General features: G+C 41.1%; 1 protein-coding gene and 1 long non-coding RNA gene across 5 annotated transcripts in view; one reads left to right on the top strand and one right to left on the bottom strand.

Moving 5' to 3' along the window:
• The window catches only part of LOC109897859 (N-terminal EF-hand calcium-binding protein 1-like), a 60,905-nt gene that overhangs the window by 5,111 nt on the left and 36,563 nt on the right, over nucleotides 1-19,231 (top strand). For 3 of the 4 annotated variants that reach the window (XM_020492603.2, XM_020492515.2, XM_031826985.1), the window contains exon 2: nucleotides 150-174. In XM_020492603.2, the coding sequence (XP_020348192.1) occupies nucleotides 150-174 (25 nt within the window). Of the gene's footprint in view, nucleotides 1-149; nucleotides 175-12,241; nucleotides 12,473-19,231 lie in introns of those variants that run through there. The other variant, XM_031826991.1, reaches the window with a different exon arrangement.
• On the bottom strand, nucleotides 4,398-5,253 carry LOC116374416 (uncharacterized). Its single transcript, XR_004210340.1, has 3 exons — nucleotides 5,153-5,253; nucleotides 4,934-5,001; nucleotides 4,398-4,561 (listed from the first exon to the last, which is right to left on the bottom strand). It is a non-coding gene; the product is annotated as an uncharacterized LOC116374416 (long non-coding RNA).

Below are 19,231 nucleotides of genomic sequence, written 5' to 3'. Positions count from 1 at the left end.
TCAAATGCTCCATTAACACAAACGGATATCACAGTCTCTGGGAACTGTCTTTTTATGATGAATTACCTCAATTTGAAATAGCCTTGCAAGAAACCCTATTTTGACGCTTTGTTAAAATCAATAGCTAAATGTTTTCCCTTTTCTTTCAGATTTTCTGCCGCGCTGACAAAAACGGTGAGTCAACAACCGTTTGTGTTGTGTATGTGTGAATGTGTTGTTTTTACAGTTATCTTGTTCCATTTCTAAAGGATCATCTTCACACGGTACCATTTAGGTACCATGTTGTTATTATGGTTAATTCAATCGTGGCTTCCGTGGCATTCCCACACAGAACTAATATGCATTAAAGTAAAACACAGGCCTGTTCCGAATGGACCCAAGGACAGTCAGACCCATTTCTGAAAAAGCCTGTGGAAAACAGACCCGTGCCCGTTCGGATCCGAGAGACTCTTTCAGATCCGAGGGTAGAGAGAGAGAAAGAAACCTCCGACCGGGTGCAGTCAGTGCCATCAATAAACAAGGGATATTGGCCAAATGTGTTTTCAGCACACATTACGTGTCCTTAACAGCCTATAACAAAGTACAAAAAAACAATTCCTTGTGTTTCGATGTGTAGCATATGCAAAACGTTATAGCCTATTTGAATCGTTTTTACTTTCCTAAAACAATACTTGTCAACCTCACCGTTCAGATGACAGATTTGAGTGCTAAATGCATCAAGGCATTGCATGCATAGGCCTAAAAGCGTAGTCATTCACTGTATGACATTAATATAAAAAAACAAAAGTTCAATAGCTTTAATTCTTTTGCTGTGGGTTCAGTTTTATCACTAGCACATAGACCTACAGTCAGGAAGGCCGCGACTTGGGTAGCACACGCGCCAAATATAAAACAGCTTGTTGCATTGTTGCCTTATACATATAATCCATAGAAGGGTTTTTGGAACCAATTTGACTGTGAAACTCCTTCGTATGCTAGCAATGGCTGCCAGTCCTGACTTGGTAACTGCCATCTATGGATTATGTTTCTGTGATTGGTTGCGGCTGTCAGTTTGCCCTTCTCCCGCCTCCTCTCTCAGCAGGTGCACATTAAATGAACAGAGGACGGGTCCAATCAGGTCCAGTCAGTAAATACATTTTAATTGCACATACCTGAGATCCGTGGCAATATATCAGACCTGACCCAGATCTGAGACAAAGGTCAGAATTGGGTCCCGGGTCAGATTTTGGGGTTTGGTGGACCCGTGAAGACCTCTAGTGTAAGTAAATTGTTCTCCATCGAAAACTGAATGGTGAACAATTACTGCTTATCCATTCATAGCTAGGGCCAGGAGTGTTTCCTGGTCAGGTCACAGGATCAGGAAAAAAACTTCTGGGCTCTATCTCAATTAAAGACACAACAGCATTTAAAAAAAATTGTTCCTGTTGAAAAACAATATCCCAGGTATAAATAAAACTGGACTAGACATTGAGAGAATGATTTTCAGAGGGCTGAGAAACAAGGCGATCTCCCAAGAAAATCGAAAGCCATTTTTCATTAACGTCACAAATTAGGTGAAAGGTGATTGTAAACAAATTTGGAAAAAGATATAAAACTGAAAATTGATGTAAGATTGATCGAGGATAGCTACTCTATAGCCACTACTTTTAACTATTTCTTTATTCAGTCTGTATAAGATCTGGGGGTGAAAGTTTACAGTGAGCACGGTATGTATCACCCAATGCGAGACTCACTCAACAAAATCTTAAGCAGCTTGAAAACCACTAAAGCCAAATGTGTCTGTGGTTTTGATCGTGTTCTTCAAAACAAAGATATTTTAACCTCCCCAATAACACATTTGATTAATTTATCCATAAACCAAGGTATATTCCCAAAGGAATCGAAGTCAGATGTTGTTACCCTGATATAAATGGAGTTTTTTTATGATCAATAATTATAGACCTATAAGTATTCGAAGTATTCTGCCAATCATTTCTAAGGCTGCAGAGAAGGTAGTTGCTGAGCAATTGACGGATCATTTGAACACTAGTGATTTCTCATTGCACCCTATGCAATTTGGTTTCAGAGCTAATCATTCTAATGATTTAGCAAACTGTTATTCTTTGGGGAATGTTCAATTGAAACTTGACAAAGAGGGAGTGGTAGGAGCTGTGTTCTTAGGGATACACAATATATCGTTGAGCATATCAGAAACATACGATATTAGCTAAAAATGCTAACATTGGCATCGGCCCGATGTCTAGTTTCACACCGATGTGCAAAATCGATGTCAAAGCTGACGTGCATATCTATATAACGTAAGTAGAAGACATAATGATGCCACGAAATACAGCGCTACACAGAACAGAAGCAGAAAAATACTAAGCAAACAAGTTCAAGTTGAGCCATCATTTGAAAGAGTAAGAAAATTTCAGCGAGACAACTCAAAGGCGAAATCCATTAACGCCAAGATAATGGGATTCATTGCCCTTGACAATCAACTGTCCTCTGTCGTGGATGATGTTGGCTTTCGCCAACTGGTCGAGCCCTGGTACACACGATTTTTCAGATGGTGCCATACCAGAGTTACACAGTATTGTTGAAACGTACATCTATGAGCTACTTGTTTTGGGCATCACTGCTATTAGCTTCACGACTGACATTTGGACCAGCGATGTCAGCCCCTTGAGCATGCTGAGTCGGGGTCGACGAGGATTTCGTACTGAGGAAAGCCATATTGCACGCTCAAGAATGCTCTGGTTCTCATACCGCTGCTGCCATCTCAATGGCGTTTGAGAACATGTTTGAAACTTGGAAACATGAACACACTCTAAGCGCCATTCGAACAACTGACTCGAGAAATAAGCTAATCAACTGCGTCTGCAGCAGACGTGATACCTTCTGTTGTGGCATTGAAATGCCTGCTTGACAAAACTGTTGACACATTCCATGGGGTTAAAACTTACAAAAGTACTCAGTGGCATTCTCTCTGAGCCTCTTTACTGTGTCGCCACCATGCTCGATGCTTGGTACTAGGACCTCTACTTCGATGCAGACAAGAAACAGGGTTTACGTGAAATGGTACATACTGTACACAGCTGGACAAGATGGAAACGGACACAGTGACAGTGCGCACCGAGGAAGAGAGGCCACGGACAGACAGAGCTGAAACTTCACTGCTTGACATGTATGATGAAATCCTGGTTGAGAATGAAACGACTGAACAAATGAACGAAACAGCACAGTGAAAGAAATAGGTTTTGATTATGTTTTACTGGTTATGGGGACATACATAAAATAACGTGTGTGTGTAACCTGAACAAGGCAAGTCAGTTAAGAATAAATTCTTATTTACAATGACGGCCAAACCCGGACGACGCAGGGCCAATTTTGCTCCGCCCTCAGGGACTGAAGTGACGCCTCTTGCACTGAGATGAAATGCCTTAGACCGCTGCATTCATGTTTGTGTGTGTGTGTGTTAACTATTTAACTGTACTAGAATGCTTAAAAAGGCAGCAAAAAAATTGAAATATCGGCATATTGTTTTTTGTCAAGACAAATATTGAATATATATGGGTGCATCCCTAGTTCTTAGATATCCTTCAACCTGCACTTATGGACTGACCTCCTCAATTTAAACCACAGGTTTTCAATGTTTCAAGTCTGGAAACTAGTGCTGAGCGATAGGTGCTTTTTGAGGCTGGTTCAGTTTTTCAGCTTTTTCATTTTATTTTTCGGTTTCATATTTTTGGGGGACATTATGTGGGTTGAATGCTGTAACAACACTGAATAAAACAATGAATAAAGGTCCCATGATGGTAGTGACTCCCCATTACTGTCGCCTCTTCACTGTTAACATTGAGACTGGTGTTTTGGGGGTACTCTTTAATGGAGCTGCCAGTTGAGGACTTGTAAGGTGTCTGTTTCTCAAACTAGACACTAATGTAATTGTCCTCTTGCTCAGTTGTGCACCGGGGCCTCCCACTCTTTCTAGTCTGGTTAGAGCCAGTCAAAAAGGAAATTTCGATGTGACCCCAAACTTTTGGCTCTGACACACACACACACACACACACACACACATGCAAGCTTTGCAGGTCCATCAACCCAATTAAATACCTCTCACACTCTACAGTTAACCTGTGGATCTTGGGAACCTTCATAAATCAGCAGAACATTTATAAACAATGTATTAACACTTCATGTAGTGTCCTGTAATACTTTGTTTGAAGTGCGACACCTTCGGTCATTCATAACACATCCATAAAGACTATCGCGTGACAGTGTACTTACTGTACTTTAAAGTCGGACACCTTTTGGTCATTCATAACACACACACATCTTAATGAGGCTAACTTAAGAAATCACTATCAGCTAAAACAAATAAACATTCAAGAGAAGTTTAAACCATACATTTCCTTTTATTTTTACATTTTAAACCCCTTCCATTAATACCCCAAAAGTCCAGCAATGCAATTACATTGAACATTACACAGGGTTGTGAATAGTGTAGCTTGTCCCTGAGCTGGCGAAAAAACGGTTCATGCCTCTCTGCCTGCTGGAGGTACTGCATGTTGGTTCCAACCTTAAAAGTAACAACAAAGAAAGTTAACAGGTCTGATAGGAAATGCCTTTGTCACACAAGCTGGATAAGGGCATTTCTGTGCTGCACTGATAGGACAGGTTGATTGCATTATAGTAATGGTCTCATGTGTTATTATTTAGCGTGCACGCACAGGTTGTATTGTTACGGGGATATCATTCCCCTTCCATCTATTCTGTATAACAATGGAGACAGGGTGGCAGGCACCACCTTCAGGGCCACATCGCCAAATGATACAATGGGGGGAAACAACATTTCAAATTATCAATGTGATCAGGTGGAAAACATATTGGATCAGGACATATGTCAGCTTCCTTTAAAACGAGGCCTGGTATATTTTTCAGGCTGTCTTACCATTAGAAAGTTTCACCATCTTCTGCCAGGTCACTTCTTCTCCACCTTTGGAAGACACCAACTCACGTCTGATGCCATTCCATCACAGGTCACACATGCATTTGAAGAAAGACAAAATATGCATATTTTTAAACGATCTCCACGAGTTTAGAGATGGTTGCTAAAAAAAATAAACCATTACATTAAACGTCTTAATAGCATGTTTCTGTCTGAACTAACCTGTCAATTATGACGTTGTTGAGGAATAGTATGAGGTAGAGGAGGGCATTTCAAGCACTTGGGTTTGTGGGGACAGCTTGGGGCTCAGTGCCTTCCTTGGCTATCTACCTAGAGAGCTTATTAAACAGATAAGAGTCAAGGCAACATAACATAAGAACCAATGCAATAACAACCAATGCAAAGCAATACAAAACAACTAGACCTAGACGGCTAACTGGTTTCTAAGCTACACTACATGACCAAAAGTATGTGGACACCTGCTCATCGAACATCTCATTCCAAAATAATTGCCATTTAATATGGAGTTGGTCCCCACTTTACTGCTATACTGCTATAACAACCTCCACTCTTCTGGGAAGGCTTTCCACTAGATAATGGAGCATTGCTGTGGAGACTTGCTTCCATTCAGTCACAAGAGCATTTGTGAGGTCTGGCACTGATGTTGGGCATTCCAATTCATCCCAAAGGTGTTTGATGGAGTTGAGGTCAGGGCTCTGTGCAGGACAGTCAAGTTCTTCCACACCGATCTCAACAAACCATTTCTGTATGGACTTTCTTTGTGGACTGGGGCATTGTCATGCTGAAACATGAAAGGGCCTTCCCCAAACTGTTGCCACAAAGTTGGAAGCACAGAACCATCTAGAATGTCATTGTATGCTAAGATTTCCCTTAGCTGGAACTAAGGGGCCTAAACCAAACCATGAACGTCAGCCCAAACCATTATTCCTCCTCCAAACTTTACAGTTGGCACTATTGTCATGAGAATTTTTATCCCAATGTTTTGAACTCAACTATCACTTAAGCTTTGAATAATTCCCAGGGGTTGTAAATGCCCCTCTTCCTCTAACACTGTCAATGCTGCTTACAAGAATTTTCCAACAAATGCATTGCTTCAATATGTTTCATAATCTACTGCAAGCCTAACGGTTTCTCCCCTCCCTGGGTGGGGAGACCTCCTTCCCTGTTATCAGTTTCACAGTGGTCACAAGTTGTCTGCCACAGTTCCTTGTCTGTTAACAGTACCTCTTTTGCTATGCACATACATTTATGAATTCTAGTCTTATGATTCAAACAAATTTCACTCCATTATACAGCGACAGGGTGGAATACTGTTAGTTATTGCCTTATCATTAATTTGAATTTATAAATAATTTAGTCATTATCTTACCATTACCGTAAACAGTCACTGGCTTCATCAATAAGTGCACCGATGACGTCGTCCCCACAGTGACTGTACGTACATACCAGAAGCCATGAATTACAGGCAACATCCGCACTTAGCTAAAAGGGTAGAGCCTCCACTTTCAAAGAGCCGGAAGCTTATTAGAAATCCCGCTATGGCCTCCCGAGGAACCATCAAACAGGTAAAGCCTCAAAACAAGACTAAGATCGAATCGTACTACACCGGCTCCGATGCTCATTGGATGTGGCAGGGCTTGCAGACTATTACAGACTACAAAGGGAAGCACAGCCAAAAGCTGCCCAGTGACACAAGCCTACCAGACGAGCCAAATTAGAGGCAAGTAACACTAAAACATGCATGAGAACATCAGCTGTTCCGGACAACTGTGTGATCAGCCGGTGTGAGTAAGAACTTTACAGGTCAACATTCACAAGACCACAGGGCCAGACGGATTACCAGGACGTGTACTCCGAGCATGCCATGACCAACTGGCAAGTTCACTGACATTTTTAACCTCTCCCTGTCTGAGTCTGTAATACCAACATGTTTCAAGCAGACCACCATAGTCCCTGTGCCCAAGAACACTAAGATAACCTGCCTAAAGTACTACCGACCCATAGCACTCACGTTTGTAGTCATGAAGTGCTTTGAGAGGCTGGTCATGGCTCACATCAACACCATTATCCCAGAAACCATAGACCCACTCCAATGTGCATACTACCCTAACAGATCCACAGATGATGCAATCTCTATTGCACTCCACACTGCCCTTTCACACCTGGACAAAAGGAACACCTATGTGAGAATGCTATTCATTGACTACAGCTCAGCGTTCAACACCATAGTGCCCTCATAGCTCATCACTAAGCTAAGGACCCTTGGACTAAACACCTCCCTCTGCAACTAGATCCTGGACTTCCTGATGGGCCGCCCCCCAGGTGGTAAGGGTAGGTAACAACACATCCGCCACGCTGATCCTCAACACATGGGCCACTGAGGGGTGAGTGCTCAGTCCCCTCCTGTACTCCCTGTTCACTCATGACTGCACGGCCAGGCACGACTCCAACCCAATCATTAAGTTTGCTGATGACACAATAGTGGTAGGCCTGATCACCAACAACGATGAGACAGCGGATAGGGAGGAGGTCATGTTCCAAGCACACCAAGCCAGTTGTGAAGAGGGCATGACTAAACCTATTCCCCCTCAGGAGACTAAAAAGATTTGACATGGGTCCTCAGATCCTCAAGGTTCTACAGCTGCACCATCGAGAGCATCCTGACAGGTTGCATGACTGCCTGGTATGGCAAATGCTCGGCGGCCTCCTACTGCAAGGCACAACAGAGGGTAGTGCGAACGGACCAGTACATCACTGGGGCCAAGCTTCCTGCCATCCAGGACCTCTATACCAGGCATTGTCAGAGGAAGGCCCTAAAAATGGTCAACGACTCCAGCCACCCTAGTCATAGACTGTTCTCTCTGCTACCACATGGCAAGCGGTACCGGAGCGCCACGTCTAGGTCCAAGTGGCTTCTAAACAGCTTCTACCCCTCTACCTACATGTACATATTACTTCAATTACCTTGACTAACAGGTGCCCCTGCACACTGACTCTGTACTGGTACCCCCTGTATATAGCCTAGCTATTGTTATTTTACTGCTGCTCTTTAATTATGTTTTATTTTATTTATTTTTTGTATTTTTCTTAACTGCATTGTTGGTTAAGTAAGCATTTCACTGTTGTATTTGGAGCATGTGACATAACATTGGATTTGATGTGGTTTAAGTATTGTTGTGAGCATAGAACATCACATTTAGCTGTTTTTATGATTGAAAACATTTGGGGGGGGGGGGGTGAATTAGGCAAAACATAACTGATTTTAATGTTTTTATGCTTAGCCTAAATTTTATTTTTTTCCCCAAAAAAACTGTTTTGTTTATCAAGGCTTTAATTTCCCCCCGAAAAATCTGGTTCAACGCATCTTTTCTGAAGTGTACTGAGACTTGTATTTTGTTGTATGTTGCCCCTGTTCAATTAAATGTAATAATAAATACAAATATAGCTGCAAGCAGCAATGAACGGGGTTCACAGGTTGACAGAGGACACAAGATCAGCTGGATAACAAAACAACTAATCAGTTCCTACATGACAATCTTCCTTTAGGTGCAATCAGTAAAAGCTTTACTGACCTCCTGAGTGGCACAGTGGTCTAAGGCACTGCATCGCCGTGCTTGAGGCGTCACTACACACCAGGGTTCAATCCCAGGGCTGTGCCGCAGCCGGACGTGACTGGGAGACCCATGAGGCAGCTCCCAATTGGCCCAGTGTTTTCTGGATTAGGGGAGGGTTTGACCGGCCAGGATGTTCTTGTCATATCGTGCACGCTGACACGGTCACCAGTTGTACAGTGTTTCCTCCAACTTTTGGTCACCAGTTGTACACGGTCACCAGTTGTACAGTGTTTCCTGTAACTTTTTTTAAATTCATTAGAAACTAATTCTATATAACATCTGGAGTCAATCTGATTTATGGTTGATGAAAATAAGATATTTAAAGCATTTTTAGCATTAGCATATGTGCTAACGTGCATCTATAGTTACAGTGCAGTCATATTTGAATGCATCAACTATTTTAGACTGATGTAATGATGTAAAACGACGGATGTAAACTGACTGATGTCAGTTTGATGTAAAACGAATGGCAATTAAGTCCGTCTGCACAACCGATTGGCAAAAGTACTGCAAATTGAGAAAATCATGTGACTAAACTGAATAAAAAGAAGAAACTACACTATGAAACAAAGAAATTATATGAAGAATGACAGTAAAAAGCTCTGGAGCAGCTTAAAATGAAATGTTGGTCTAAAAGGCAAACTCAGCACCATCATTCATTGAATCAGCAATCTGACATTGCCAGTTACCTTAATCACTGTAGGCTACACCTCAGTAAGAACGGGCTGATGCCTTTTGGGCGTCTTTTTTTTTAGTGCAGTCCAGACCAGCCTTGATTTCCACGGACATTGGTTTTTGGTCCGGACAAAATCAGAATCACTCATAGACGTCTATGTTTGGTTCAGATTTGGACCGGCCTTGATTTCATCGTCCCCGGCCATCAATTTTTTTTTTTGTCCGGTCTTTGATTAGGCCCAAACATCGATGTCTATAAATGACGTCTTTTCAACTTTCAATCAGAACCCAAAATGTGCATAGTTTCAACCTTCATTCAGAACTGAAAATAAACCTGATTTCAACATCCAGATAATACGTTTTTATTTCAATGTCTGGGAAAATGCATTTTCATAGTCCTGGAAAATGCATATTTTCACCTTCAGAACGGAACACGGAACCCAAACCGACTGAACACGTGCGCATACATTTATTTTGTCCCCCTACACCAAACGCGATCACGACACCCAGGTTAAAATGTCAAAACAAACTCTGAACCAATGACATTAATTTGGGGACAGGTCGAATAGCATTAAACATGTATGGCAATTTAGCTAGTTAGCTTGCACTTACTAGCTAATTTGTCCTATTTAGCTAGCTTGCTGTTGCTAGCTAATTTGTCCTGGGATATAAACATTGAGTTGTTATTTTACCTGAAATGCACAAGGTCCTCTACTCCGACAATTAATCCACACATAAATTGGCCAAACTAATCGTTTCTATTCATCTCTCCTCCTTCCAAACTTTTTCATCTTTGAACTTATGGTGATTGCATCTAAACTTTCATAGTATTACCACAAAGACCGGCAAATCAGTTTGTCTTTCAATCACCCACGTGGGTATAACCAATGAGGAGATGGCACGTAGGTACCTGCTTCTATAAAACCAATGAGGAGTTGGGAGAGGCAGGACTTTCAGTGCGATCTGTGTCAGAAATAGAAAGGAGTTATATTTTAGCCCTTGGCATCGCAGACACTCGTTGGCGCCTGCGAGCAGTGTGGGTGCAATAATTGAATAACATGGATTTCTACATTTATTTTGCGATGCCGGTCTGGTCAGGTCAGCATGTAACTTCAACGCCTGGAAAATACGTGTTTTAGACTTAATTTTGCTTACTGGGACTATCCTAGTTTTGCAGGGATGGCATTTTTTGGTCTTGCCTAGGGCGTCAGAATGGCAAGGACCGGCCTTGCCGGGAGTCATATCCCTCTTTCTTTAGGGGCATGTATTTTCAGCATACCGATGCATGGTCTTTTTTCCCTCCCATAGAAAGTATTTAAAGCACAACTGAAGGCAACAAACAACTTCTCTGATAGAAAACGGCCTATGTGGCATCGATATTAGTCAAACATTCTAGTGTCAAAATTGACTGCAGTGTAAATTTAATAACTTTGGTGATAAAGTCAATCTCATCCAAAGGTTCATAACTTACTTGAGCATTTTGGTTTTCGACATTGCTGACTTGCCCAGTAACACGGGATACACAGCTGCGGTGATTGCACTCTATCCAATGCTGCCGCAGAACACACAGACTGTGAGTCTGACCTGCCCAGCAGCAGAGCGGATTGGACTTAGTTTACATAAGAGATCACGTTGCACATTTTTTACTTAATAAATACCGTAGCTAGATGTAAAATTGCGCGACTAAAACTTCCCCTGCAAAGACTTCTAATTTAATTACAAAATGATTGAGTTATCTTAGATGCACATACTACTTTGAAGCACTGATACTGCCATTGTTCCTATGGTGACTCATGGGAGACACATCAGTAACTACCACATCAAACCACAACGCCAAGACTGAAATCTCATTTTTCTTCATTAGCAACCAAAGAAACACATGCGGAGTCTGTGCTTTCAGTTGCTCTTTAATAATGCAATTCTACTGCTTAAAAATGTATGATGGAATGCATATCAGTAGCATCATTTAAATATAATTAAAGTTATGAGTAACCATCATTTTAATTGAATAAAAGTTCCCCCCCATAAACTTGGATTTAACAACTTCCACTTGTCAATGTTTTGTTTCCTTTATTGGAGGACTGGAAGCATTTTGATATCCACTATCTTATCTAACTCGAATGTCAACACAATCCCCAGATAATTCATACCCGAATGCATACACTTGCAATCAAAAGGGGTTAACCATAGCTGACGGGAGTATTGTAGAGACTGGCATAGCCTCAGATCTATGCCAATTAGCCTTGTATCTGGAAATAACAGAACGTATCTCCAAGTTTTGAGCAGTGGTTGGATCAATGACATGGAGTTTTTAATCAGCAACAATGTCATCAGCTTTTAAGAACTATTTGTATTCCTCTCCCCTATATACTTGTTGAATCTCTGGGTTTCAACCTTATAGATATCGCCAGAGGTTCTATCGCTATCAAAAACAGCAAAGGAGAGAGAGGGTCCTCCAGTTTTGTAGATCTAGATAAATAAACAATTTGTGAAATCATTCCATTAGTCTGTACAGCTGTCAAAGGACCTGAAAAACAGGACACATAAACCCAGAACCAAACCTAATCTACTGAGGACAAACTTGAAAAACCAAGGCAGGATCCAGATTTATTCAGCCACAAACGTCTGAAGCTATCACTTAAGTTCCCAAAGCCAACCTGGTCAGAGTGGATGATATCTGGAATAGTTTTCTTTATCTGAAGGAGAGGTGGACCAAAGCGCAGCGTGGTGGTTATTCATATTCTTTAATTTATAAAGAAACTACACATGAGATAACTAACAAAAACAACAAATGTGAGAAAACCTAAAACAGTCCCATCTGGTACAAAGACAGGAACAATCACCCACAAACACACAGTGACACCCAGGCTACCTAAGTATGATTCTCAATCAGAGACAACTAATGACACCTGCCTCTGATTGAGAACCATACTAGGCCGAAACATAGAAAACCCCAAATCATAGAAAATCAAACATAGACTGCCCACCCAACTCACGCCCTGACCATACTAACTAAATACAGAACACAGGAAATAAAGGTCAGAACGTGACAAGTCTAGAGGCAATAATCTTAAGATAATATCTTTCCATCCACATTACGAAGGTTTACAGGTCTATAACTTCCAGTGCGGTCAGGTCTTTATCCAACATCGGTCAGCATCACTGTGGAACACTTTCGACACCTTGTAGAGTCCATGCCCCGACCAATTTGAGTTTGATCTGATGGCAAAAGGTAGGGGTGCAACTCAATATTATGAATGTGTTCCTAATGTCTGGTATACTCAGTGTATTTCAATATATTGCTTAATATATTGTTGTATATTTGTCAGTACAGCAATATACTGATAAAGTATATATAGATGACATTGTTTCCGTTAGGACAATGTGGCACTATACAACGTGACCGGGAAGATTTGAATTTACCTGGACCCATATGCATTGGGTGCAAAGCACATTAGGGCATTCATCCACGGTTCTCAGAATGTCAGAATGACATAAATCACATTTAGATTATGGTAATGCTGTCACACCCTGACCATAGTTTGCTTTGTATGTTTCTATGTTTTGGTTGGTCAGGGTGTGATCTGAGTGGGCATTCTATGTTGGATGTCTATGGTTGTCAATCAGAGGCAGGTGTTAGTCATTGTCTCTGATTGGGAACCATATTTAGGTAGCCTGGGTTTCACTGTGTGTTTGTGGGTGATTGTTCCTGTCTCTGTGTTTTGTACCAGATAGGGCTGGTTTGGTTTTTCCATGTTTATTGTTTTTGTTAGTTTATTCATGTCTAGTGTCTTTATTAAAAAACATGAATAACCACCACGCTGCGTTTTGGTCCGCCTCTCCTTCACCTAAAGGAAACCGTTACAAATGCATCTTAACAGAACATGCAAATTGTAATGAAGCAGCCAATTAAACCTAATTTTCAGACATTTGCCAAAATGCAATTTGTGGGAGAACACCATTCTAAACAGCGCACCTGATAGCGGTTCCATATGTGACAGAGATAACAAATCTCTGTTAGAAACTTAGAAAGGAGTGGAATTTAAGGTGCAACAACTAGGATGTTTTTCTAATATGAGTAGGATTGTGCTTTTGGCTTCTGGACAACAGAAAAAAGTTCATATGAAAACCAATAGAACAGCAGAGAAATGGCATAGCGGTGGGTCCAATAGGGAAGTAAATGGAAATGCATTTGACAAAATTATATAATTTCTCCTGTCTAGACCAAAATGATTAAAATCATTACAAATACTTCACCAGAGAGCATGACTTCACAGAATTGATGACCATTGGCTTCTTTTTTTTTTAAATAGCAGTGGATTGTTTCAAATCACAAGCTTGTAGGCCTATGCCTATTTGGGAAGACTGCAATTTGGGGCAGAGTGCATGTCAATAGGCCTAGCTGATTATTGAGTCACAGATCCAGTCACTGGGGATTTGAACTGGTTCATGCTGTTATTCTCTTCTAATCAAGGTAAATTCCCATAAGTACTTTAATCCCACAGCAGGCTACTCAATCGCTCTTCCTTCTGTCTGACCCCTCCATACTAATAGATGAAATAAGCCGAAAACATGGAAATAGTGTGCTCTTCTAAGTCATCCTGGTTTATACGAGGACAACATTTCCACCTAGAGCTGTCAAAAAAAGTGAGCTCCCAGTAGTCACCATTGGGCTGCCAAAGAGCAATGCATCAAATATAGTGGCTGGACGGCAAGACATGAGAGGTCTTCAATGAAAGAAGGGCACAGTCAGATGTTGAAGGCACACATCTATATCGGGATCTGTACAACATGAACTAGATCTAGTATCTATCCTTTCCTTCATCCTGTTTTTGAAACCTGTGTTGACATTATTTTTGAAATAAGGACTATAGAAGAGTGCAGACGGCCTCCCATTGTTTCTAGATAAAGCATCAACATATTGTACCAAGTTTACTGCATATCTACTTCTATTTCCTAAAAACTCAGATTTTGTGGAAGAATATTCCTTGGAGATTTCAGCCGTATTATAGGCTTTGCCTGATTTTATCTTATCAATGAGCCACAATTCTGAACAAAGCCATTGACTGCATCATATAGGACCTAGTTAAACGAAGTACCCTTTCATTTTGTCAAAATTGGCCTTTTCCTGTTACCAGAACAAAGTTGTAAACATTGACTTCAATTCTGTTTGTCACATATTTTAAAAGGATAATAGCCATTTGGTTGGGTTGTCGTTAGCTACAGTATTTTAAGTCAGAGGAGGTGGCGGCAACGGCCTTGCATCATCCTCCCACCCAGCACATTACAAATTCAGAACCGCCATGAGGTGTGCCACGGAGCCCGGCGAACAGATGGTCCTCAAATTTGCCCTTGAATTGAGCAGAATCATTCGTCTGGAACTTCTGGCATATTTAATTATAATCATTGCTACTTTGTTGTGCGCAATGTGGCCAGATTGGCCTGACTATTTGGGAAGTTCGCTGGGAAGTAGCTCTGAGTTCTTTTTGAGTATTTTGACATGGTTTGCCCTTTCAAAGCGCCTTACTTTGTGTCTTAGGCTAGAGCTGAGAACTCGAGCCAAAGGCTGCATCCCAATAGAGCTCTGCTATCCAACCTGAACCCGACGGGCCCCGACATTATACATCGGGTTAGGAACGGGTAGGGCCTGTTTTTTTTCATCGGCAGGTAGCCTAGTGGTCAGAGTGTTGGGCCAGTAACCGAAAGGTTTCTAGATCGAATCCCCAAGCTGACTAGGTAAAAATCTGTTGTTCTGCCCCTGAACAATGCAGTTAACCCACTCTTCCTAGGCCTTCATTGTAAATAAGAATTTGTTCATAACAGACTTGCCTAGTTAAATAAAGGTTCAATTAAAAATGAAACTCAACTAGAGTTTGGTTGGGGATCACTAACATTTTGAATCTGAGCCATTTGCTTGTGCTCTGCTACACAGTACAGTCATATCTGATTAAGATATGAAGCGCTTCGACCTCATCAAATATAAGACAGGACTATTTCACAGAAAATAATAATGTTCCTTGAGTTTCGTCAGAGTTTAGAGTGTCAAAGTAGCCCACAGCTTTCTCGTGTCTCATTGAGGAGAGCAGCCCAAGCCATTGTTATGCCTGCGCGCAGGGAGCGAGTGGCAGACAGAGAAGAGCATCTAATGGTTTTTACTAACTAAGGAATTTATTTCAGATTTTGGGTTTCCGGCAGGTCTGGGTTTTAAATTTGGCAGAAGCAATCGGGCCTGAATGTCGCGGGTATGGTTAGGGCTCAGGCTTAAAATTCATGCCCGTGCAGGGCTCTCCGTCCCAAATGACACCCTATTCCCTATATACACTGCACCAAATACCCTAGTTTCAGACTCCTAATTATCCTGACACCTCTTAAGACTCTAGCCACTTCCATGCCAGTTTGAAGAACTTAGGTGTTTTATCTCTGAACACAGGTTTTTTTCACCGACTGCTGGATAAGGGGAACCATGGGGTGTTAACAACACTCAGTGGAGACTAAAGATCCTGACTGCCAATGTGTCTAGCTTGAGACATGACCGGTATTTAACATAATACAAAACTTCCCATCAAAATACGTCAGTTTGAGCTAGAGAGATGGGTTTTTTTTGCATTTAAAAAAAAATGTCAGTAGCATCTGAACTCTATAGAAAGGGGAGATTCTAATTATAGTAAAAATTCCAAGTCATTTTATTTATTTATTTATCCGCTATTTTACCAGGTAAGTTGACTGAGAACACGTTCTCATTTGCAGCAACGACCTGGGGAATAGTTACAGAGGGGGGATGAATGAGCCAAGTCAGTTAGGATCACCACTTTATTTTAAGAATATGAAATGTCAGAATAATAGCAGAGTGAATTATCTATTTCAGCTTTTATTTCTTTCATCACATTCCTAGTGGGTCAGAAGTTGACATTGCCTTTAAATTCTTTAACGTGGGTCAAACTTTCGGGTAACCCTCCACAAGCTTCCCACAATAAGTTGGGTGAATTTTGGCCCATTCCTGCTGACAGAGCTGCTGTAACTGAGTCAGGTTTGTAGGCCTCCTTGCTCGAACAAGCTTTTTCAGTTCTACCCACACATTTTCTATAGGTATAAGGTCAGGGCTTTGTGATGGCCACTTCAATACCTTGACTTTGTTGTCCTTAAACCATTTTGCCACAACTTTGGATGTATGCTTGGGGCCATTGTCCATTTGGAAGACCAATTTGCAACCAAGCTTTAACTGATGTCTTGAGATGTTTACACCAATTTGTGTATCGCTGAATCATCATTTAGACTAGGGTTCGTGCAGATTTGAAGTCAACGACGTTCAGATTGAGACTGATATGATGTAATAATATTTAATGGATGACTAATATGATGAAATATTCTGATATTTTTGAGTTAATTCAGGAAACGGTAACTCATTAAACACATTTTTTCCGTTGTGCTAAGATTGCTAATGAGTTAATTGTCACATAATTAATCACGTAATAATTAAACATAGTTAATTGATTTGATAAAATAACCGTCATATGTGTTATTTCATAGATCAGAAGTCTTCACTATTATTCTACCATGTAGAAAATTGTCAAAAATAAAGAAAAACCCTGGAGTGAGTACGTGTGTCCAAACTTTTGACTGGTACTGTTTATATTTCGACATTGATTTTAGTTGATTTTAGTGTTGGCAAATTGGCTTAATCTCGTAGTGAGGAGCCTATAAAACGTAGCTAGCTTCATTAACATTTGTGAATTCGGAAATGTATTGAAATAAATGACCAAACTATAGAACTATGGGTAAGTGTAGCTAGCTAGCCACGTTAGCTTGCTAGGTACATGAATAGCTGGTTGTTTTTAAACTCAACTTCAAGATTTCCACCAAGGACGTTGCCTCTCTGATCATCACTCTCCCTCGCTTGGGCCAGGGACATTTAAGGTACATTCGGATGTGACGATTTAATACGTCATTCAAGGGCTGGGGGCTTAGGGCCGAGGGCTGTCTACTTTGAATTTGGACTGCTGCCTCTATGATACAAGTTAGACGGAAGAGGAATCGAGACATCTCACTGGCAAATAAATTCTGGTTCATATACAAGTAGAACAGACCAAGCTGCTATCGCGGGGCGGCAGGTAGCCTAGCAGTTAAGAGTGTTGTGCCAGTAACCGAAAGGTGAAAAATCTGTTGACGTGCCCTTGAGCAAGGCACTTAACCCTAATTGCTGCTGTAAGTTGCTCTGGATAAGAGCATTTGTGTTACGCCCACTCCCGTTCCCTCACTCCGGCGCTCGACGTCGCCAGTCTACTAACCACCGGTCCTAGCAACCTACATTACGCATACCTGGCAACCATCATCAAGCACACCTGCTCCCCATCGTTATGCACACCTGCCTTCATCATTACCTTGATTACTTCCCCTTTATTTAGGGGAAGCCTTGGTCTTCATGCAGTATGTGCTTTTTGTTCACTTTCAGTACGCGTCTCCTGTTTTGTTTATCTGCTTATTCTCTTTAAACGTACCTTCTGCACCTGCTTCCTGACTCCTAGTGTATACGTTAATCTGCCAAATGACAAAAATGTAATATCTATAGGAGAGTCACCCCTTAATTAAGTAGACCGGAACTGTGACACTTTTTTTCAATGGTAAACGGGCTGAGTAAGGCATCTTCATTTATCCACCATCTTTGGCTCTAGGTGCACAGATCCACAAGACTTCGCTCAAAGCTAGAGTACATCGATAACATATCATAACTGTTTATAAAGTTGGCCCCTGTTTATTTTCGATGTCATTCTATTAGAAACTTTTATTAGAAATGTTTTTTGTTGGTGTGATGTTTCTAACTTTCATGTAGCCTACTTAGGATTTCTTCACAATCTTTTATCTGTTCCAACAACACAGATTCAGGTCAGGCTCACACAAGTTGCAACAAATGCCTAGAACCATTTCCATGGAAATGGGATGAAAAGCAGATTATTCCATCATGCACTAGATGGACAACAACGTCAGAATGAAGTTCACAAAATGCAAGGGAGTATTTGGACACAGGTGAAGATCAAGGCAGAGAGCTATTTAAATTGCCATATTTCATGCCCATAGACATGGCTGTAGTGGACCCTATAGATGGGTTAGCTGACAATGTCATGGAAAAGATGCTTGCACTACAATGGGGCAGAAGTCTGTGAGTTGTTGTGATACAGGATTGCCAGATAGCTACCAATAATGACAAACTGCCATGTGGGGAAACACTATGTGATTTTTTTTCAGATAGTTTCATCTTGTTCTGAGGTGTTTTGGCTGATTTCATGTCAATGCTAATGTGGCAAGAATTCACTAGCTAGATAACCAACAACTCTAACAATGTATTTGAGAGACAAGTGCTCATTGTGCAAATGTATTTATGTTTTCAATAAACATGGGAGACTAAATATAGTTTACATGTTGTTAACAGTCTAAGCCAACCATGTCTATTTTGCCCCATAGTTGCGCACATGTCGGTTTTGTCAATGCATATTCTTTTACTGGGACAGCAAAACACGTTTTTACAGTCTGGAAGAATATTGGTGTGCTTGAAGATGGAATACAAACACATACTCAGCTTAAAGATGATGAACTGAAAGCACCTGCAGGCATGTGCCAAGTACCCGCTAAAATCTCTTCAGGATTTTCTCATTTCAATGCACAAGAATGAAAAATGTTGACATGCGTTTACTCCTTATTCGCTCTTAAAGGACTTGTAGAGGATGCCCGTTATGATTTCTGAACCCATTTTGTCAAAGCCTTGCAAAAGTTCTGTGAGAGCTTTGCAAGGTTGTATGGAAAACAGTATTGCACACCAAATATGCCCCTACCTAACCTCTTGAAGAAATGCTTTTTGGACTATGGTCCAGTATATAGTTTCTGATGCTTTCCATTTCAGTGATTTCATCGGTAAACAGAAGACCAACAATCACAGCATCTCAGTTAATTTAATGAGAAATGATTTAACTGCCCAAGAGGTTAAGAGCAGGGTCTGGCC

Source organism: Oncorhynchus kisutch, linkage group LG1 (genome assembly GCF_002021735.2).
Source record: "Oncorhynchus kisutch isolate 150728-3 linkage group LG1, Okis_V2, whole genome shotgun sequence".
Lineage (NCBI taxonomy): Eukaryota > Metazoa > Chordata > Actinopteri > Salmoniformes > Salmonidae > Oncorhynchus > Oncorhynchus kisutch.
The sequence above is the reverse complement of the archived record's forward strand: the minus strand, read 5'-3'. Positions and strand labels throughout refer to the sequence as shown.